General features: G+C 54.6%; 1 protein-coding gene across 7 annotated transcripts in view; it reads left to right on the forward strand.

Annotated features, from left to right (window-relative positions):
• Positions 1 to 14,813, forward strand: part of MGLL (monoglyceride lipase) — a 245,416-nt gene extending 230,603 nt beyond the window's left edge. For 6 of the 7 annotated variants that reach the window (XM_042912516.1, XM_042912481.1, XM_042912492.1 and 3 more), the window contains 2 exons: positions 10,389 to 10,604; positions 13,896 to 14,813. In XM_042912516.1, coding sequence (XP_042768450.1) covers positions 10,389 to 10,604; positions 13,896 to 14,021 — 342 coding nt within the window. In that variant the 3' untranslated portion in view covers positions 14,022 to 14,813. Of the gene's footprint in view, positions 1 to 204; positions 757 to 10,388; positions 10,605 to 13,895 lie in introns of those variants that run through there. The other variant, XM_042912525.1, reaches the window with a different exon arrangement.
• The last annotated feature ends 1,671 nt before the right edge of the window (positions 14,814 to 16,484 follow it).

Consider the following 16,484-nt stretch of genomic DNA (forward strand, 5'->3'; position numbering starts at 1 on the left):
AGCATACCCTCAAGGCGGGGCATCCGCTGTTTGTACACAGAGGCGATGTGTCTTCTGAACTAAGTCTGTTTTCTCGCAACATGCTGGCTGCCCTCGGAGCGCATCCTGGCGAGTTGGCACTCACGCCGGCAGGGCCAGATGGTGAGATCCAGGCGCCCAGAGAGCTGTGGGGAGTGACCAGCTCTCTTCCTGTCTTTCCTCCAGGTGGGCAACTCTCCAGACCCCCACCCAGCACTTCAGAGGCGCCCAGCGCTGAGGATGAGGCTCCCCAGCTCTTCTTGTCTGCACGCTTCCCACCCCCGCCCGCAGGGAGGCTGTATCTGCCGTGGCCCTCCGGAAGGCTCCTGCCAGGCCTTGGAAAGCTCGGCCATCCCTAAGGCTTTTGACTAATTGTAACCACAGCTAAAGATAGGCCTCAGCCTCCCACTCTGTCCCCAGGACACAGCCTCCCACAGAAATCCCCTCTGAGAACCGGTTATTAACTTTCCAGTGTGCCCAGTTTGGTCAGCCAATTTTATTTTGTGACTCTCCATCGCTCCTAGCTTACATTCCCCACAGACGACTTGTCTATTTGAAGCAGCTAAGAATTTACTGGTGCCTTAAAAAAAAAAAAAACACAAGAGGCCATTAGAATGTCTTTTGGCATGTCTAGCTCCGTATGGGGGCAGCCAGCACGGAGCACGACGATGTGACTACCTTGGTCTTGTGCCCTGCCCACGAGGGGTCCGCTGACCTGCCCCCTCGCATGTTTCTTGCTCACAGCCCTCCTCCCGCTGCGGGCTCTCGCAGCCCTGAGCACACAAGCCGGCGGACTTCCTGAAGCCGGCGGACTCTCCAGACTGTCGGGTCGTCACAGCTGCCAGCCAGACCCGAGACCTTGACGCGTTCTCCCTGCCCTGCAGCGTCACATCATCCAAGAAGAAAGAAGCCACCAGCTTGGCTGGGTTCCCATGGGAATACCACCTGGGCCAAATGCGCTCAAAGACACCATCGGTCACCTCGAGGCCACCCGGGAGCTAGGATTTGGACCCCCATTTACAGGACGATCAGAGGCAGCCGACTTGCCAAGCCTTGGCGTAAGCGGCCGATCCAGACACCAGCCCCAAACGGGGACTCTGCCCACCAGCGTCTTCCTGCTCCAAGCCTACCCAAGGGACGTGTGTCTCCTACTGGCAAAGGGAAACCAAAGAACCTGAAAACTGGGACTGTGGGGAAAGGAGCTTTCTCCTCCGATTTTAATTATGGAGAATTTCAAACCTACAGGAAAGTGGACAATGGCAGCACAACACAGTCCCACGTACGCTTCCCTGTGATTCACCAAATGGGAAATGTTACGCCATACTTTTTTCATCTGTGCTTACATATGGAAATAGCAATATGGATGTGTAGCTTAAGTCTTTTCCAATTTATTGAGGTAATATACACGGAAGGTAAAATCTACCATTTTTTTTTCAATATATGAAATTTATTGTCACATTGGTTTCCATACAACACCCAGTGCTCATCCCAAAAGGTGCCCTCCTCAATACCCATCACCCACCCTCCCCTCCCTCCCACCCCCCATCAACCCTCAGTTTGTTCTCAGTTTTTAAGAGTCTCTTATGCTTTGGCTCCCTCCCTCTCTTTTTTTTTTTCCTTCCCCTCCTCCATGGTCTTGTTAAGTTTCTCAGGATCCACATAAGAGTGAACACATATGGTATCTGTCTTTCTCTGTATGGTTTATTTCACTTAGCATCACACTCTCCAGTTCCATCCACGTTGCTACAAAGGGCCATGTTTCATTCTTTCTCATTGCCACGTAGTACTCCATTGTGTATATAAACCACAATTTCTTTATCCATTCATCAGTGGATGGACATTTAGGCTCTTTCCATAATTTGGCTATTGTTGAGAGTGCTGCTATAAACATTGGGGTACAAGTGCCCCTATGCATCAGTACTCCTGTATCCCTTGGGTAAATTCCTAGCAGTGCTATTGCTGGGTCATAGGGTAGGTCTATTTTTAATTTTCTGAGGAACCTCCACACTGTTTTCCAGAGCGGCTGCACCAGTTTGCATTCCCACCAACAGTGCAAGAGGGTTCCCGTTTCTCCACATCCTCTCCAGCATCTGTAGTCTCCTGATTTGTTCATTTTGGCCACTCTGACTGGCATGAGGTGATATCTGAGTGTGGTTTTGATTTGTATTTCCCTGATGAGGAGCGACGTTGAGCATCTTTTCATGTGCCTGTTGGCCATCCGGATGTCTTCTTTAGAGAAGTGTCTATTCATGTTTTCTGCCCATTTCTTCACTGGGTTATTTGTTTTTCGGGTGTGGAGTTTGGTGAGCTCTTTATAGATTTTGGATACTAGCCCTTTGTCCGATATGTCATTTGCAAATGTCTTTTCCCATTCCGTTGGTTGCTTTTTAGTTTTGTTGGTTGTTTCCTTTGCTGCGCAGAAGCTTTTTATCTTCATAAGGTCCCAGTAATTCATTTTTTAAAATCTACCATTTTAACCATTTTTAAATGTAGGGCTTGGTGGCCTTAAGCACGCTCACCACGTTGCACAGTCGTCCCTGCCACCCGTCTCCAAAGCTTCTTCATCTGCCCAAACTGAAACTGTGTCCCGACTAAATAATAACGCTCTGCTCCCCGTCGCCTCCAGCCCCTGGCACCCAGCGTCCCCCTTTCTGTCACTATGAATTGGACTCTTCTAGGGACCTCATACGAGTGTGATCATACAGTATTTGTCCCTTTGTAACCGGCTCATTTCACTGACCCGTGTCCTCAAGGCTCATCCCTGTTGCAGCCTGTGTCAGACTTTCCTTCCTTTAGAAGGCTGGATACTATTCCATGGCATGGATAGATCACATTTTGTTCATGCATCCATCTGTCAACGGACACCCAGGCTGCATCTACCTCTTGGCTGTTGTGAACATGAGTGTGCAACTATCTCTTCAAGACCCTGCTTTTGGTACTTTTGGGTTTACACCCAAAAGGGTTTGCATTTCTCTAATGACCAGTGGTGCTGAGCACCTTTTGATGTGTTTACTGGCCATTTGTATATCTTCCTGGGAGAAGTGTCCATTCACATTACTTTTCCCATTTTTTCAATCACATGTTTTGGGTAGCATTGTTGTTGCATCGCGGGAGCTCTTTGTATATTCTAGCCATGAACCGTTTGTCAGTATGTGATTTGCAAGTATATTTTCCCATTCTGTAGATTGCCTTTCTATGTTGATAGTGTTCTTTGATGCACAAAAGGTTTTCATTTTGATGTAGTCCAAATTCCCTACTTTTTTCTTATGTTGCCTGTGCATCTGGCGTCATGTTCAAGAAGTCATTGCCCAACCCAGGGTGGTGAAGTAGGTACTTTGTCTTGGCTGAACCATTTGAAAGTTAAGTTGCAGGCACCGGGACCCTAAACTCCTCAATACTTCAGTGTGTGTTGCCCAAGAGGAAGGAACCAGAATGAGGACATTCACACATGGCCCCATGCCGTCGTCACGCTTTGGAAAAGTATCAGTAATTCCCTGTCTTCATTCTCTATCTAATCTGCATTTTGGTTTCCTTAGTTGCCACCAACTTTTTTTTTTTTTAATTTTTTTTTTTTTAACGTTTATTTATTTTTGAGACAGAGAGAGACACAGCATGAACGGGGGAGGGGCAGAGAGAGAGGGAGACACAGAATGGGAAGCAGGCTCCAGGCTCTGAGCCATCAGCCCAGAGCCCGATGCGGGGCTCGAACTCACAGACCGCGAGATCGTGACCTGAGCTGAAGTCGGACGCTTAACCGACTGAGCCACCCAGGCGCCCCTGCCACCAACTTTTTAAGACTTGCGGTGACGGGATCTTGCTGTTTGTGACCCGCCGTGACGGAGGTGGTCCTGTAAGATCCCCGTAATTCTTTCTTGTTTCTCTCACTTCGTGTTCAATCCCTGTGGCCAATGTGACTGCGTGGAGAGTACAGCGGCTGCTTTTCCCCTTCTTTTGGTGACCACTCAGGAGCTGTGTCTGGTTCGGGGTCACAACCCAGGGAGCTCCACTCTGAAGGAGCCGGCAGGGTTGCCTGTCTGATTGTGAAGATCCTCGGCCCTCCAGAAGGAAGCCCCAGAACCTTGTGCTGGGTTTTTGCAATGTTCAGTGATGCTCAGTAATTCATACGCTCTTGATTCAGCGGTAACTCATACATGTAGGCTAATCCTGATTCATCCTGTGTCTATCCAGAATGGAACCACAGTGGCCTTATTTCTGATGGTTCTTGTCTGGCTCGAGAATTTCAGCCACCAAGGTTGGGCATGTCCTCCAACAGCCATAGCAGTGACTCGGGCCTCCTGGCTTGCCTTCAGTCAGCCGAGTTGGGGGGACTTTGTGCCGCGTCAGGCAAGACCCTCATCTCCCCTCTGCCGTCCTGCAGGTGGCACGTTACACCAACAGGATTTCATGGAAGCCCCGCTTCGGGCCAGGCCCGGAAATACCCGATGAGCCACCCTGTCTTCTGGGGTCACGGCCACAGGACAGAAAGGTGGTTCTGGAGAAGGACAAAGAGGCAGGCAGCAGGCTCAGTGGGAAGAGTCCAGACCCAGATCCCCGACTCTGTCTCCTCCTTTGTGCCACAACACGACCTTGGAAACCACACGGTGCCACTGATCCACCTTGGAGCGGGGTGGCGGGGGGGCGGGTTTGGCCGCAGCCTGGTGCCGTGTAGACACCATGCCGATGGGAGCTGTTGTTATCACATCAGCGAAAGTTGTGTCAAAGATACAGGAGTCCTGGAGGGAAGCACCAGGTTCCCCAACAGTGCCTGGACGCCTGTCAGTGGGAGGAAACATGTGAACTGGCCCTGAAGAGGGGCCCGGGGTTTGCCAGCAGACAAGAAGAGGGGCATGGGAAGGGGGATTCTGGAAACCAGAAATGTCAGGGGCAGCCCCAGGCTGTAGGTACAGAGGATGACTGCCGGGAGGAAGGACAGGAACAGTGATGGCTCACAGTGCCCCCAGGGAGGGAGGCCTCCCGGAGCAAGGGGCAGTGAGCTGAGTGTGGGAAGAGAGGAGAGACTCTACAGGCATCCAGGCCCCAGGGACAGCTGGACAAGGCTCAACAAGAGACGGCACACGGAGAGGGGAGCTTGCATTGGCCGCGCCAGGCAAGCCTGCTTTCAGCGGGCCATGTCTTCGGTTCAGGCCAATTCCTATGCTGAGTTCTCGTTCGCCTGAGGATATCCTATGAACCTGGCACTCATGAGAACACGGCCCCGTGAGCCACAGGGAAAGCAGCGGCAAGGCACTCCCGAGAGCTGGCCTTCATTGGGGGCGGGGGGCACTCCTCTCCGGTGCCCAGCCCTTCTTTGTGACATGAAGCCTCTGAGCCTGGTGTCGTTCCAGCTGTGAACAGCCCCTCTGCCAGCTGTGGGCCAGCGAGCCCGCTGCGGAGTTTCCCAGCTGCCGCCCAGTGTGCACCAGACCCCCAGAGCCTGAGTGCTGCTTCTCAGGCTGGGTTAGAGGAAGGCTCACTCATCCATCCATCCATCCATCCATCCATCCATCCATCCATCCGGTGTCTACCAAGGGCCTCCCAGGGCCGGCCCCAAGGGCTGATGCTTGACTGCCGAGCCAGGCGCACGAACACCAGACTGCAGACCCCGGTGCACGTGGGGCTGGTGGAGGGCCCCTAGCTTGAGAGCCTGGGGAGCCTGATGGAGTGAGTCCTGACCTGAGGCCCGAAAGCAGAACAGACCCTCAAGGAGACAAAGAGCATCCGGCTGGGAAAACACTTGAGACAGGAGATGGAAGCCAACATGTGTAGGACAGGATTTTCCCTCATCCAACTCTCTCCACAACAAATTTCCTCTCCTACCATTCAAGGTAAAGGTGGGAAATGAAGAGACTGTCTCTGCAAAGGCCTGCCGGTTCGTTTTAGGGTCCCCACAGTTTCATAGCAATCCTTTGGGCAGAGTTGCTATGCACTCTCTCTCCAGTATGCCAGAGAAGGTGATCTGATTTTCCTGTGAAGGAAATGGATGGATTAACAGAGACCTAAAGAATGGAGGAAGGAGGTGGGAGTCCCAGGATGGGTGGGCTAAAGCTCAGGTGGAAGCATGAGGCTTCCAGAGGAAAAGGAAGGGATTCGAGGGAAAGAGGGTGAAAAGCTCCAGCTGTAGACACATCTGTAAGTACCTGAGGGGAAGCCTCAGGAGAGGAGGCCTGCTGGGCTGTATTTGTCTGTGAGGTAGGAGACGGTGTCATGTGGAATGACACCTGTGTGTCTGTGCCCAGAGGGCACCCCCTTGCCCTTTGGCAGTCCGCGAAAGATCACCTCGTTATCTGTCAGGCCCAGACGTTTCTGGTCCTCACCAGGGACCCAGCCCTTTCTTTTCTGGAAGGGCCACCTCCACAGCTCCTGGCCATCTAAGTGCACAAGACCCACCTTTACTTTCTCTTCTCTAGACAGGTAGCATAGCCTGGTGAGTGGTTCAGAATGCTAATGTGGCGCCCACCTGCCTACCTTCTTATCCTGGCTCTGCCCCTTAATTACTGTGTAACTTTGGGTGAGTCACACAGCCTCTCTGAGCTTCAGGCTCCTCACAGATAGAATAATACCAGTCCCTACAGAGGTTTCCTGAGAAGTTTCGATGAGCAAATACAAGTAAAGCACTTCATGTAGCACCCGGTACAGAGTTAAGGGCTCCGTGTGTTAGTTATTTTTAGTATTATTCTAATTAAAAATGTAATTTTGCATTCCATCACAGAACAGATTTTCAAAAAAATAGGTCAAGAGCTTTGACTGGTGGGGTGGGGCCTAGATTTTGCTCAACCAAAGGTTCAAGAAAACTCCCAGCTGTGGATTGCAGCTATATTTACTGTGCTTTGGGGCAAAGTTTCTTCCCACAGAGAGACCTTGTGCGGAAGTCAGGAGCCCCAGCTGGCATGTTCCTGGCTGTCCAGTTCAACCTTGCTGACGGCCCTGAGAGCCTCAGAAAACCGTGAAGTACTTGACGATTGCTAAAACACACACAGGAGGCCAGGAACATATTCACAGCTTATGAAACTTACAACCCAAAAGGAATTTCAAGGTCCTCTCTGTGGGGAAACTGAAGCCCAGGAAGGAGAAGGGCCTCGCCCAAGATCACACAGGTAGGAGATGTCAGGGCTGGGTGGCCCTCACTCCTCTGGTCTTTCTTATATTGGTCAGTCAACTACCCCAACCAAGAAAAAGGACTTCAAGTCTCAGCGAGTGGAGGTGTCCCCAGAAGTCAGTCATCTGGAACAAAAATTCAGTCACTTGGTCTCAGATCCACAGCTTCTGGCTGGTAGGTCCCCAGCAGACACTGTCCTCCACTGGCAGGACCAGCTGTGGTCCAACAAATGGAGGGAGCTGGGCGTGAGAGATAGTACCAAAGACTGGATCTTTGTTATGTGTTTTTAATTAGACTTTTTATTTGAAGATAACTGTGATTCACACAGACTTGTGACAGATAATACAGAGGGATCCCATGTACCCTTCCTCAGTTCCCCCAGTGATGACATCTTGCAAATCTGTAGGACAGTAACTCAACCAGCGTACTGATACAGTCGAGCCCCGGAATCCCTCCACGTCCGCTTCCCTCCCACCTCATCCCTCCCGAACCACTAATCCGTTCTCTCATTTTGTCATTTCAAGAATGTCGTGGAAATGGAATCATACATCTTTGGGGACTGACCTTGTGGTCTCCGGTTTTGAATGGGCTAGTTCTGCAGACCTGTGCTCTGGGCTCAGACCCGGCCGAGGAGGGAGAGCCCTGTCCATTCCTTCCTGGGGATGATAGGACACATTGCTACCCCCAAAGGAGGACTTTGGGCAGATTTAGATCTCAAGCTCTCAGAAAACAAAGGCTGCCATGACTGGGCCAGAATGGTTACTTGGAGGCAGGGTTGGGCCCTCTGAGCCTCGGCTTTCCACATGGCCCTCCTCTTCCTTCTTGGTCCCAGTTCCCCTCTGCCACTCGCCTTCCACCCTGGCCATGGTTTATACCAGGGCCTGCCCTTTCCCCAACACATCTGGTATGTCCTTCCCCAGGCCCGTAATAGATCATTGTGTAAACAGGGCCTACGTGATCCAGACGTGGAAAAAGGAAGCCAAGAGCCAAGAGCAGGAAGCCACTTGATTGTCAGAGCAATTAAACCCAGGAGCAAACTCCTCAAGGGCCTTCACGTGCCCAGGGTGATCTGGGTCAGCAGGGCAAAGTGTCAGGCCGCTTCAGGAGGGGGGTGGTCTAACGGGCTCGGGCCCTGTACTCTCGCAAGGACACAACCAGGGCCCTGGCAGCGTGGAATGGAGTGCTGTCAGCCCGGGGCCCGCCAGCCTGCCCAGACCAGACCACAACAACAGGGTGTAACAGGAGAGAGGCTTGTTTCCCCGCACGGTGACTTCTCAGGGCTAACGGCATCCATTTTTTCTCGCTGTTTCCAAGGGGCAGCCCTTGTCCCTGTGGCATCACCTGTCTCTGTACTCCACCCGGGTCTGCCCTGGCAGGTGGGAGGGGCAAGGGTAGGATAAGCCTTTCCTTGACCAGAAAGTGCACACTCCCTCCCTATTGGCCAGAATCTGGTCACGTGACCGCACGGCTACAAGGGAGGCTGGGAAATGTAGTCTTTATTCTGGGTGGTAGTGTTCCAAACTGCACATCCAGGGCTCTATAGGGGAAAACAGGAATTGGGTAACTCGTGACAGCCGCCTCCTCTGCAAAACAGGGGTAATGAGAGCCATTCCTCATGCAGTGTGTTTACGAAGGTCATGAAGGTTGAATGGGTTGAACGCTCAGGGCCAAACTCGCAGGAGAGTTCAGGAATGAATGTTGGCTACCCTCATTTCTTTTTCCCAAACGAGATCCTGCTCGTGACACCCCGGCCCCACACTGAGCACAAAGCATGTGTCCGGTCAGAGGTGCTGCAGTTGCCTTTGTATTTGTTGGCATCAGTTTACGACAGACTTTAAGCCCAGGCCTCTCTGGGGGGCCCCATAGCCCTCTCCCCAAACATGCCTCCATGCAGACCCCGAATGCTCTCCCGCTGTGGCCATGCGGTCAAGCCAGAAACTGCCTGTGCCCTGTCCTGGCCAGTCTCTCATCCTCTCAGCCCCCAAGCAGATGGCCTGGCCCTGCAGGAGTCAACACCAGCTCAGCTGCAGGAAGTGGTTAATCCATCTCTCGTGGCTTTTCACAAATGGTCTGGTGTGCCTGCCATGCTCAGTCCCCAGCATGGGAGCACTCCAGGGATGGCAGGGGCGACCCAAGACAGCCTGTCCCTTCTTGGCCCAGATCCAGGATTCTGGTGGAGGCCCTGTAGGGGGTGGTGAAGAAGGGGAGATGTAGCCCCCACACCTGGAGGGTCAGAGTCAGAACGCACTGGATTCTCTGATGGCCTCATGAGCATCTCTTCCCGGAAGCTTCATCCCTGTGGCTTCTCTGCTCCCTCACCCAGTCCTGACACCACAGGGCACTTCTCCAACTGGCTAAGTACCCACCGGCAAGGATGAGGAAAGTGAGCGGAGGGGCGTTGTGGTCTCACAGCTGCCCATATGGGCCTCAGAGAGTTCTAGAAACTTGTTACCCAGATTCTGTGGGGCAGATGCCCCACCTCGGGCCAGAGTGAGCAGGCACCCTCAGAGGCAGAGGAGTCCAGCCAGAAGGTAGGGAGAGCAGGACAGGGTGCCAGGGCAGCCCCACCCACGGCTGGGTGGACCGCCACGTCAGACCCGCCTCTAGGCACATCCCGTGAAGGGGCAGATACGGCTGAGGGTGCAGGTGTGGTGACAGGCTCCTTGTCAGTGTGGCGGGCGACCTCTGCGGCCCAGACCTGCCCCAGGCCTTGCTTCTCCTGAAGTTGAGGGGGCGGTGTCCTGCCAAGGGCCTTCGGCACCCCTCGCAGCAGCCCCAGGCCTTCCAGCAGAGCCCCTCCTACCCCCGCACTCAGCGTGTGCTCCTCACCCACGCCCACCAGGCAGACAGAATTCCAGGTGGACAGACTTAGAGAAAACAGAATCCACGCAGATCAACGCCAAAACCTCTTCAGAGCTACTCCTGACTGAAACCATCAAAGCAAACAATATGATGCTGCTTACATCTTTTTGGTGACAAATCGATGCTTGAAACTGTCCATGGGCACGGGTATGAGTGCAGCATGCAGCAGAGCCTGGAAGCAGGGGCGCCAAAAGTAGTGCAGGTCGGCCTTCTGGAAGGGCTGGCCCTGCTCCTGGCTCTCGCTCAGCACCCACAGCCCAGAGTAGCGGACATGACCCGAATCAGCCGTTCAGGCCAGAGCAGGAGGAAAACTCCCAGGAAACAGGTCCGGGCCCCTGGACTGGAAGCCCCCTGCCCACCATTTCATGGATCTCTCTCTCTCTCTCTCTCTCTCTCTCTCTGTTTCCTGCAGGTCGACATTTATAATGCGGACCCCCTCATCTGCCGGGCGGGACTGAAGGTGTGCTTCGGCAACCAGCTGCTCAATGCTGTCACGCGGGTGGAGCGGGCCCTCCCCAAGCTGACCTTGCCCTTCCTGCTGCTCCAGGGCTCTGCCGACCGCCTTTGTGACAGCAAAGGGGCCTACCTGGTCATGGAGTCCTCCAAGAGCCAGGACAAAACACTCAAGGTGAGCAGCTGCCCCCCACGTCCCCAAGACAGAGGGAAGGTGGCGTCCCTTGGGCCCCCCCCCGGGGGAACAAGTACCAGGGATGCCAGGCATCTATTAATTCTGAGCAAGTGCACAAGCCATGAGCTGATTGTTCACATGAACGAGCTTGAGAGGAAGAAGGAGAGAGCACTGAGTTGTCGCAGTCAAGAAGAGAACCGCAACCGGGCATGGAGCAGAGAGAGGTCTCCCGAGAGAATGCCCTCGGCTTGGCCGCGACCAAGGGCCAAGGGCATGTGTTCTGCCTGGCCTCCCTACGTGTTGGCCTTACGCACCAGCAGCAACAGCCTCAGCCCGGCTGCCGCCCCCGGGGGCTCTGAGCGCAAAGGTGCAGGGGGCCTGGTGGGATCTGGTCTGCAAGGGAACCCTCAAGAGCGTGTCCCGCAGAGGGGACAGCACCTGTGGTGTAGCCATGTGGCACATCACACCCGATAGACTGCAACGGACTAACTCAGAGCACCTTTCAAGATGGCAGATGTAGTTGTGGGGTTGAGAGGGGCCCATTTTGTTTGCCTGATGGAACCGGGCAGAGCCCCAGGTGGAGGAACACCTACTGTATACCCATCAAGCGACAGCTGACCCTGAAGGTGGCGCTCTGCGGCTGGTTAGGCAGACACACCCCTAGGGTGCAGTGCATTCCCCAACAGATGTGTCCTCGACCGTGCCACCACAGCCTGAGCAACCGAGTGCAGGAGCCCTGTGTCCAGGGCCATTTCTTGCTCAGTGTAAGGAGAGCAGGCAAAGTCACGCAGAGTCTACACCTACTGAGTGGCGGAGTCGGGATTCGAACTCAGGGCCTCTGACAGAGCCCCTGCCGCTCTCTACCCCGCACCTCGCTAACAAAGACGCTTCCATCCCTGCCAACCATCAAGTGCTCCCCTTGCAGCAGTACGAAGAGCAGACCCCGGCCCACACCAAACACCAGATGCAGACTTGTGGATGAAGAACAAGAAGGAGAGCAGGGAGAGGAAAGCTGGCTGTGTTAGTGCCAGAGGGCATGAAAACTCCGGTGGACCTGGCAGCCTGGGTGGGAGCCTCCCGTGTGGCACACCCCAGCCCCAAGAAGACCACTCAGTTATGCATTCACCCCCCTCTCATCCGTTTCTTCTTCAATTCACATACTCATTGGGCACCTACTCTGTGCCAGGCCCGGGGTCCAGACAGGCAGAGTCCGACTCCCATGTGGCCCGCGTCCTAGCCAGATGAGCACTAAGCAGAAACGCGACCAGGATGATGATGCAGGGGGTCGGTGCCAGGGGTGGGCTGGCCGACCAGAGGGACGGTGAAGCCCCTGCTTCAGATGGGGCGCACAGGGAGAGTGGTGGAAGAATGTTCTAGAACGAGGGACAGCACACCAAGACCCCAGGTTGGAAAGATCGGGTTGTGTGCAAGCAGCCAGCAGGGGGCGTGTGAGCCGAGCAAGGGAGTGGTGGCCCGCGTACCCAGAGTCGGGACTTTTTCTCTGGGTTGCATGAAGATTCACCTGAGCATCTGGAGCTGGAGAGTGACATGTGCTGATTTCAGTTCTCCAGGAGTCCTCACAGCTGCCACGTGGAGGCAAGACTGGAGGCCAGAGACAGGCTGGGAGGGAGCAGGGCAAGCCCTGGGCTGTGGGCTTGCACCAGGGAGGAGACGCGGCTCCCAGTTGTGAGACACTGGGACAGAGGTGTGGGGAATATCCAGAATTCCATTTTGAGCCACCTGTTAGAGGGTCCCGTTAGAAATTCGGAAAAAGAAAGGAAAGCAGGGTCTCCAAAAGGTGCTCACCACCCGTGCTCATGGGGGCATTCTTCACCACAGCCGAGCAATAGAAGCAACCCAGACGTCCATCGGTGGATGAGTGGATACATCAAATGTGGTCTAGACCAGTGATGGAATATTATTCAGCCTTAAAAAGGAAGGCAGTTCTGACTCATGCTACAACATGATGAACCTTGGGGACATTATGCTCAGTGAAATTAGCCAATTGCAGAAGCAAAAACACCGTATGATTCCACTTGCGTGAAGCATCTAAAGGAGTCAAAAACCATAGAAATAGAGAGTAGAATGGTGGTTGCCCAGAGCCGGGGGAAGGAGAGGGAATTTAACGGGAGTTTCAGTTTCGCAAGGTGAAAAAGTTCTAGAGATCTGTTGCACAACCATGTGGAAATACTTAACACTCCTGAGCTGTACACTTAAAAATGATGAAGGTGGTAAATTTTATGTTATCTTTTTTGTTTTTTTACCACGGTTAAAAAAAAAAAAAAGAAATTTGGAGATGCCTATTGGCAGTCCTACAAATAGGCAGTCAGATATACGCATCTAGAGTTCAGAGAGAGATCTGGCTGGAGATTTAATTCCTGAGTCACCAGCACAGGAGTGGTTTTAAAACCATGAGACTGGACAGGGTTACTCCAGGGAAGGACAAGGAGACCCACGGCCACGCCCATGGGCCCTGCCAGCATGCAAAGGTCAGCAGGGCCGTAGGTACAGCCTAGACTGAGAAGGGGCTGGTGGCGAGACAGGAAGAAGACCGTGAGGGCGGAAAGCCGTGCAAACCACAAGAGGAGAGTGTTTCTAGAGAGTTCACACCGGTCAACTTTTGAATGAGCTGAGAAGTCAGATCACACGGGAGCAAAAAGCGTTTCCTGGCTACTGCGAGGGGAAGGTCATGGGAGGGGGTGCCAAGAACACACGCTGAGAGCTGGTGGGAGTGAAAGGTTGGAATACGCTGAGCACCAGACGGAAGGCAAGGACGTGTAGACAGTGAGTGGAACTCACCCTTTCGAGATGGAGGCCCAGACGGGTCCATAGCTAGAGAGAGTAGAGTCAAGGGAGGGTGTGCGTAAGGAAAGGCATGCTAGAACATGTTGGGACATTTTATTTTTTTTAATTTTTTTTAATGTTTTTTTATTTTTGAAGGAGAGACCGAGTGTGAGGGGGGAGGGGTACAGAGAGAGAGGGAGACACAGAATCTGAAATGGGCTCCAGGCTCTGGGCTGTCAGCACAGAGCCCGACGCGGGGCTTGAACCCACAAACCACGAGATCATGACCTAAGCCGAAGTCGGACGCTCAACCGAGCCACCCAGGCACCCCTAGAACACGTTGGGACATTTTAATTTATTTGAGCTGTCCTCTGATCGAAAGACAACAACAGCATAAAGAGGGGAGTCCTCGGCGCATGGGGAGAGAGCCTGGAGCACCCGCTGGCTCCTCCCTGCCTGTACCTGTCCCTTCCTGTGGCCCTGACTTCCTGTCTCTCCCAATTGCAGATTTACGAAGGTGCCTACCACGTTCTCCACAAAGAGCTTCCAGAAGTAACCAACTCCGTCTTCCACGAAATAAACATGTGGGTCTCCCAAAGGACAGCAGCCGCGGGAAAGCAGTCCCCGCTCTGAGCGAACTGGCTGCGTGACCTGCCCACAGCCGGTGGGTCGGGGAAGTGGGCAGAGGAAGGGCAGAAGCTGGCTTGTCAGATGTGGCTTGCAGGGGGCAGGGGTGGGGATCACAAATCGGAGGGATCCCTGGCACAATTTACTTTAAAACAAGACATCCTTCGCATATATCAGGCTGTCTGTCACTGGATCTGCATTAAGGGATAGACACTTCATGCACAGAGAAGGGCCACAGGCAAGTTTCCCAGGGAGAGAATGTGCTCAAATGTTCTTAAAACCAAGCGGAGCCTCTGCCCTGCCTCTCCCAGCCCCCACAAGGTTCCCAGGAATCCCTGGTGTTCCCCGGACACCTGACCGCAATAATCAGAGTCTCCCCTCCTGCCCTCTCCTCCAGCCCCCACCCCAAGACCGTCCCCAGCTGGCCTTGCTCTGTGGCCTTTCTCTGGCCGTGGGACAAGGTGGCAGGCGTCACCTCCCCGGGCAGTCTCACGTGCCCCCCGAGGCCCAGACAATGCCCAGGACTTCCTTGACATGAGGAGTCACCCATGACCCATGTCAGCTCCTCATCAGCCTGGAGCTGGGCTTTGGGATGGGAGGAAGCTTGGCCTGGAAAGAGAACTTGGTCAGGAATCCCCTCCTTCCTGCCAGGGAGCCTGGTGGGCGCCCGCTGAGTGCTTTACATATTCGGAGGCCGCCTTCCCTCACGTGACTAATTTGACCTGACACTCAGAGAGGGAGCGTATTCAAGATGAAGCATCTAATATATACTGTATATTCTAAAGCAGAGACTCTTTGGGTGGGTGGGTGGGTGGGTGGGACCGAGGGGGGCTTGAAGCTATGGGAGCCTGATGCCCCCGCACAGGAGGGGGACAGGCTGGCGGGAGGGCCCTGGTTAAGGCGCTAAGGTGCAACCCCCCGGAAAGCGGGGCCCTGGAGCGCCAGCAGTGGGTGGTTACGGGCCCATCCCTGGTCCGGGCCCACAGCCGCCCTGGGAGCCTCGGTGCTGGCGGCACAGCCACCTCTGGTGGCAGAACGAGAGAGTCCCGACTCGGTGGCCCTGCCCAGGACTGCAGGACCCGGAGGCCACAGCGAGGCTGGCCCCAGGGCGACCTTTCCCAGCAGAGGGCCCAGCAGCGCCTGACCTGCCCTTCTCAGGTGCCGACCCCCAAAGGCCCGTCCGTGGCCCTCACTCAGCGCCAGCAATAAACTGGGATCACCGCCCACTGCAGAGTACTTTCACTTTCAAGCGGGACTGCTGTTACCTCATGAGGCTCTTCGTCAACCAGGACCCCGGGTGGGGGTGGAACCGTTGGGGGGCACACCGCAGGGTGCAATCCGGGGACCCCAAGGCCCCAGACGAGGCGGCCGCTCCCCTGCCAGGCCCTCTGACTTTGGAGACTGGGAGTTGGGGCTCCCACTCCTCTTCCTTCAGCAGTGGGAACCGCTGCCTTTCACCCCCTGTTCTTCTGAGGCTTGGTCTGGGTGTCCGGAGCGGGGCATCCCTCGCGCTCTCTGTCCAGGGGCCCTGACCTCACCACGGCGTAGCCAAGAGCGGGGCATCCTCCTCCGGTGGGCAGACCCCGACCCCCAGCTGAAAGTCATGCTCGCCCCGGGGGCCGGGGTTTGTGCTCTCCTGCCCCTCCGGTGGGGGAAGGGCACGGGCAGGGCCCACGTTCCCATGGAGGGGGGTTTTCATTGCCCTGTCTTCCTTCTCTGGCTTCTCTTCGGAGGAGAAAAATGTAAAAAATGCACTGAGAGAGAAGGTCAGCCCTGGCCTGTTCCAGCTGGGCCACTGGTGTTTCTGCTGCTCAGCGGAGAAGCAGAAACTCCCCCCGCAGACCCTCAAGCCTTGAGACGCCCCTGAACCCAGATCTGGAATTCTTGCCCGGAGCTGTGATAGCGCGGGTCACACAAAGTCCCCGCGCCCTCCCATCCCCACGGCCTCTCCGAGAAGCGTGTGCCGGCCAGGCTATTTCCCAAATTAAATATCAGGCACGTGGTTTGACCGGGAATCTTTTGGATGCATGAGTTTATTTATATGAAAGCTCTAACAGAGATTATACGAAAGCTCTAAATCAGTCACATTTGTATATCTGGTTAAAGACTCGCCTATATTAGAACAAAGAATTATTTGGAAGCAGGAGTGTCTCCCAATCTAGGAGGGGACGGGGACATTGACAGGCCACCCCACCTGCTGAATAGGAGCAGGGGTGGGAGCTGGACACCAGCTGTGTCTGGAGTCCCACGCGGGGCCACGCCAGTGCCACGTGCCTGCCTGTCCTGGGACAGCTGTGTGTGTGAGTCTTGAACCGAGTTCCTGCTCAGTGTTGACGGCTCCATGCTCCGTGCTGACATTCGTAACTTCCAAGTGCTGCCTTCGCCACGACGAAGAGCTGGGTCTGGAAGGGAAGGAAGCTGGGTCACACGTGTCCCGGCCTCGAGCAGGTGGGAAGATGGATTCCGGAG

This window comes from Panthera leo, chromosome A2, assembly GCF_018350215.1.
Source record: "Panthera leo isolate Ple1 chromosome A2, P.leo_Ple1_pat1.1, whole genome shotgun sequence".
Taxonomy (NCBI): Eukaryota; Metazoa; Chordata; class Mammalia; order Carnivora; family Felidae; genus Panthera; species Panthera leo.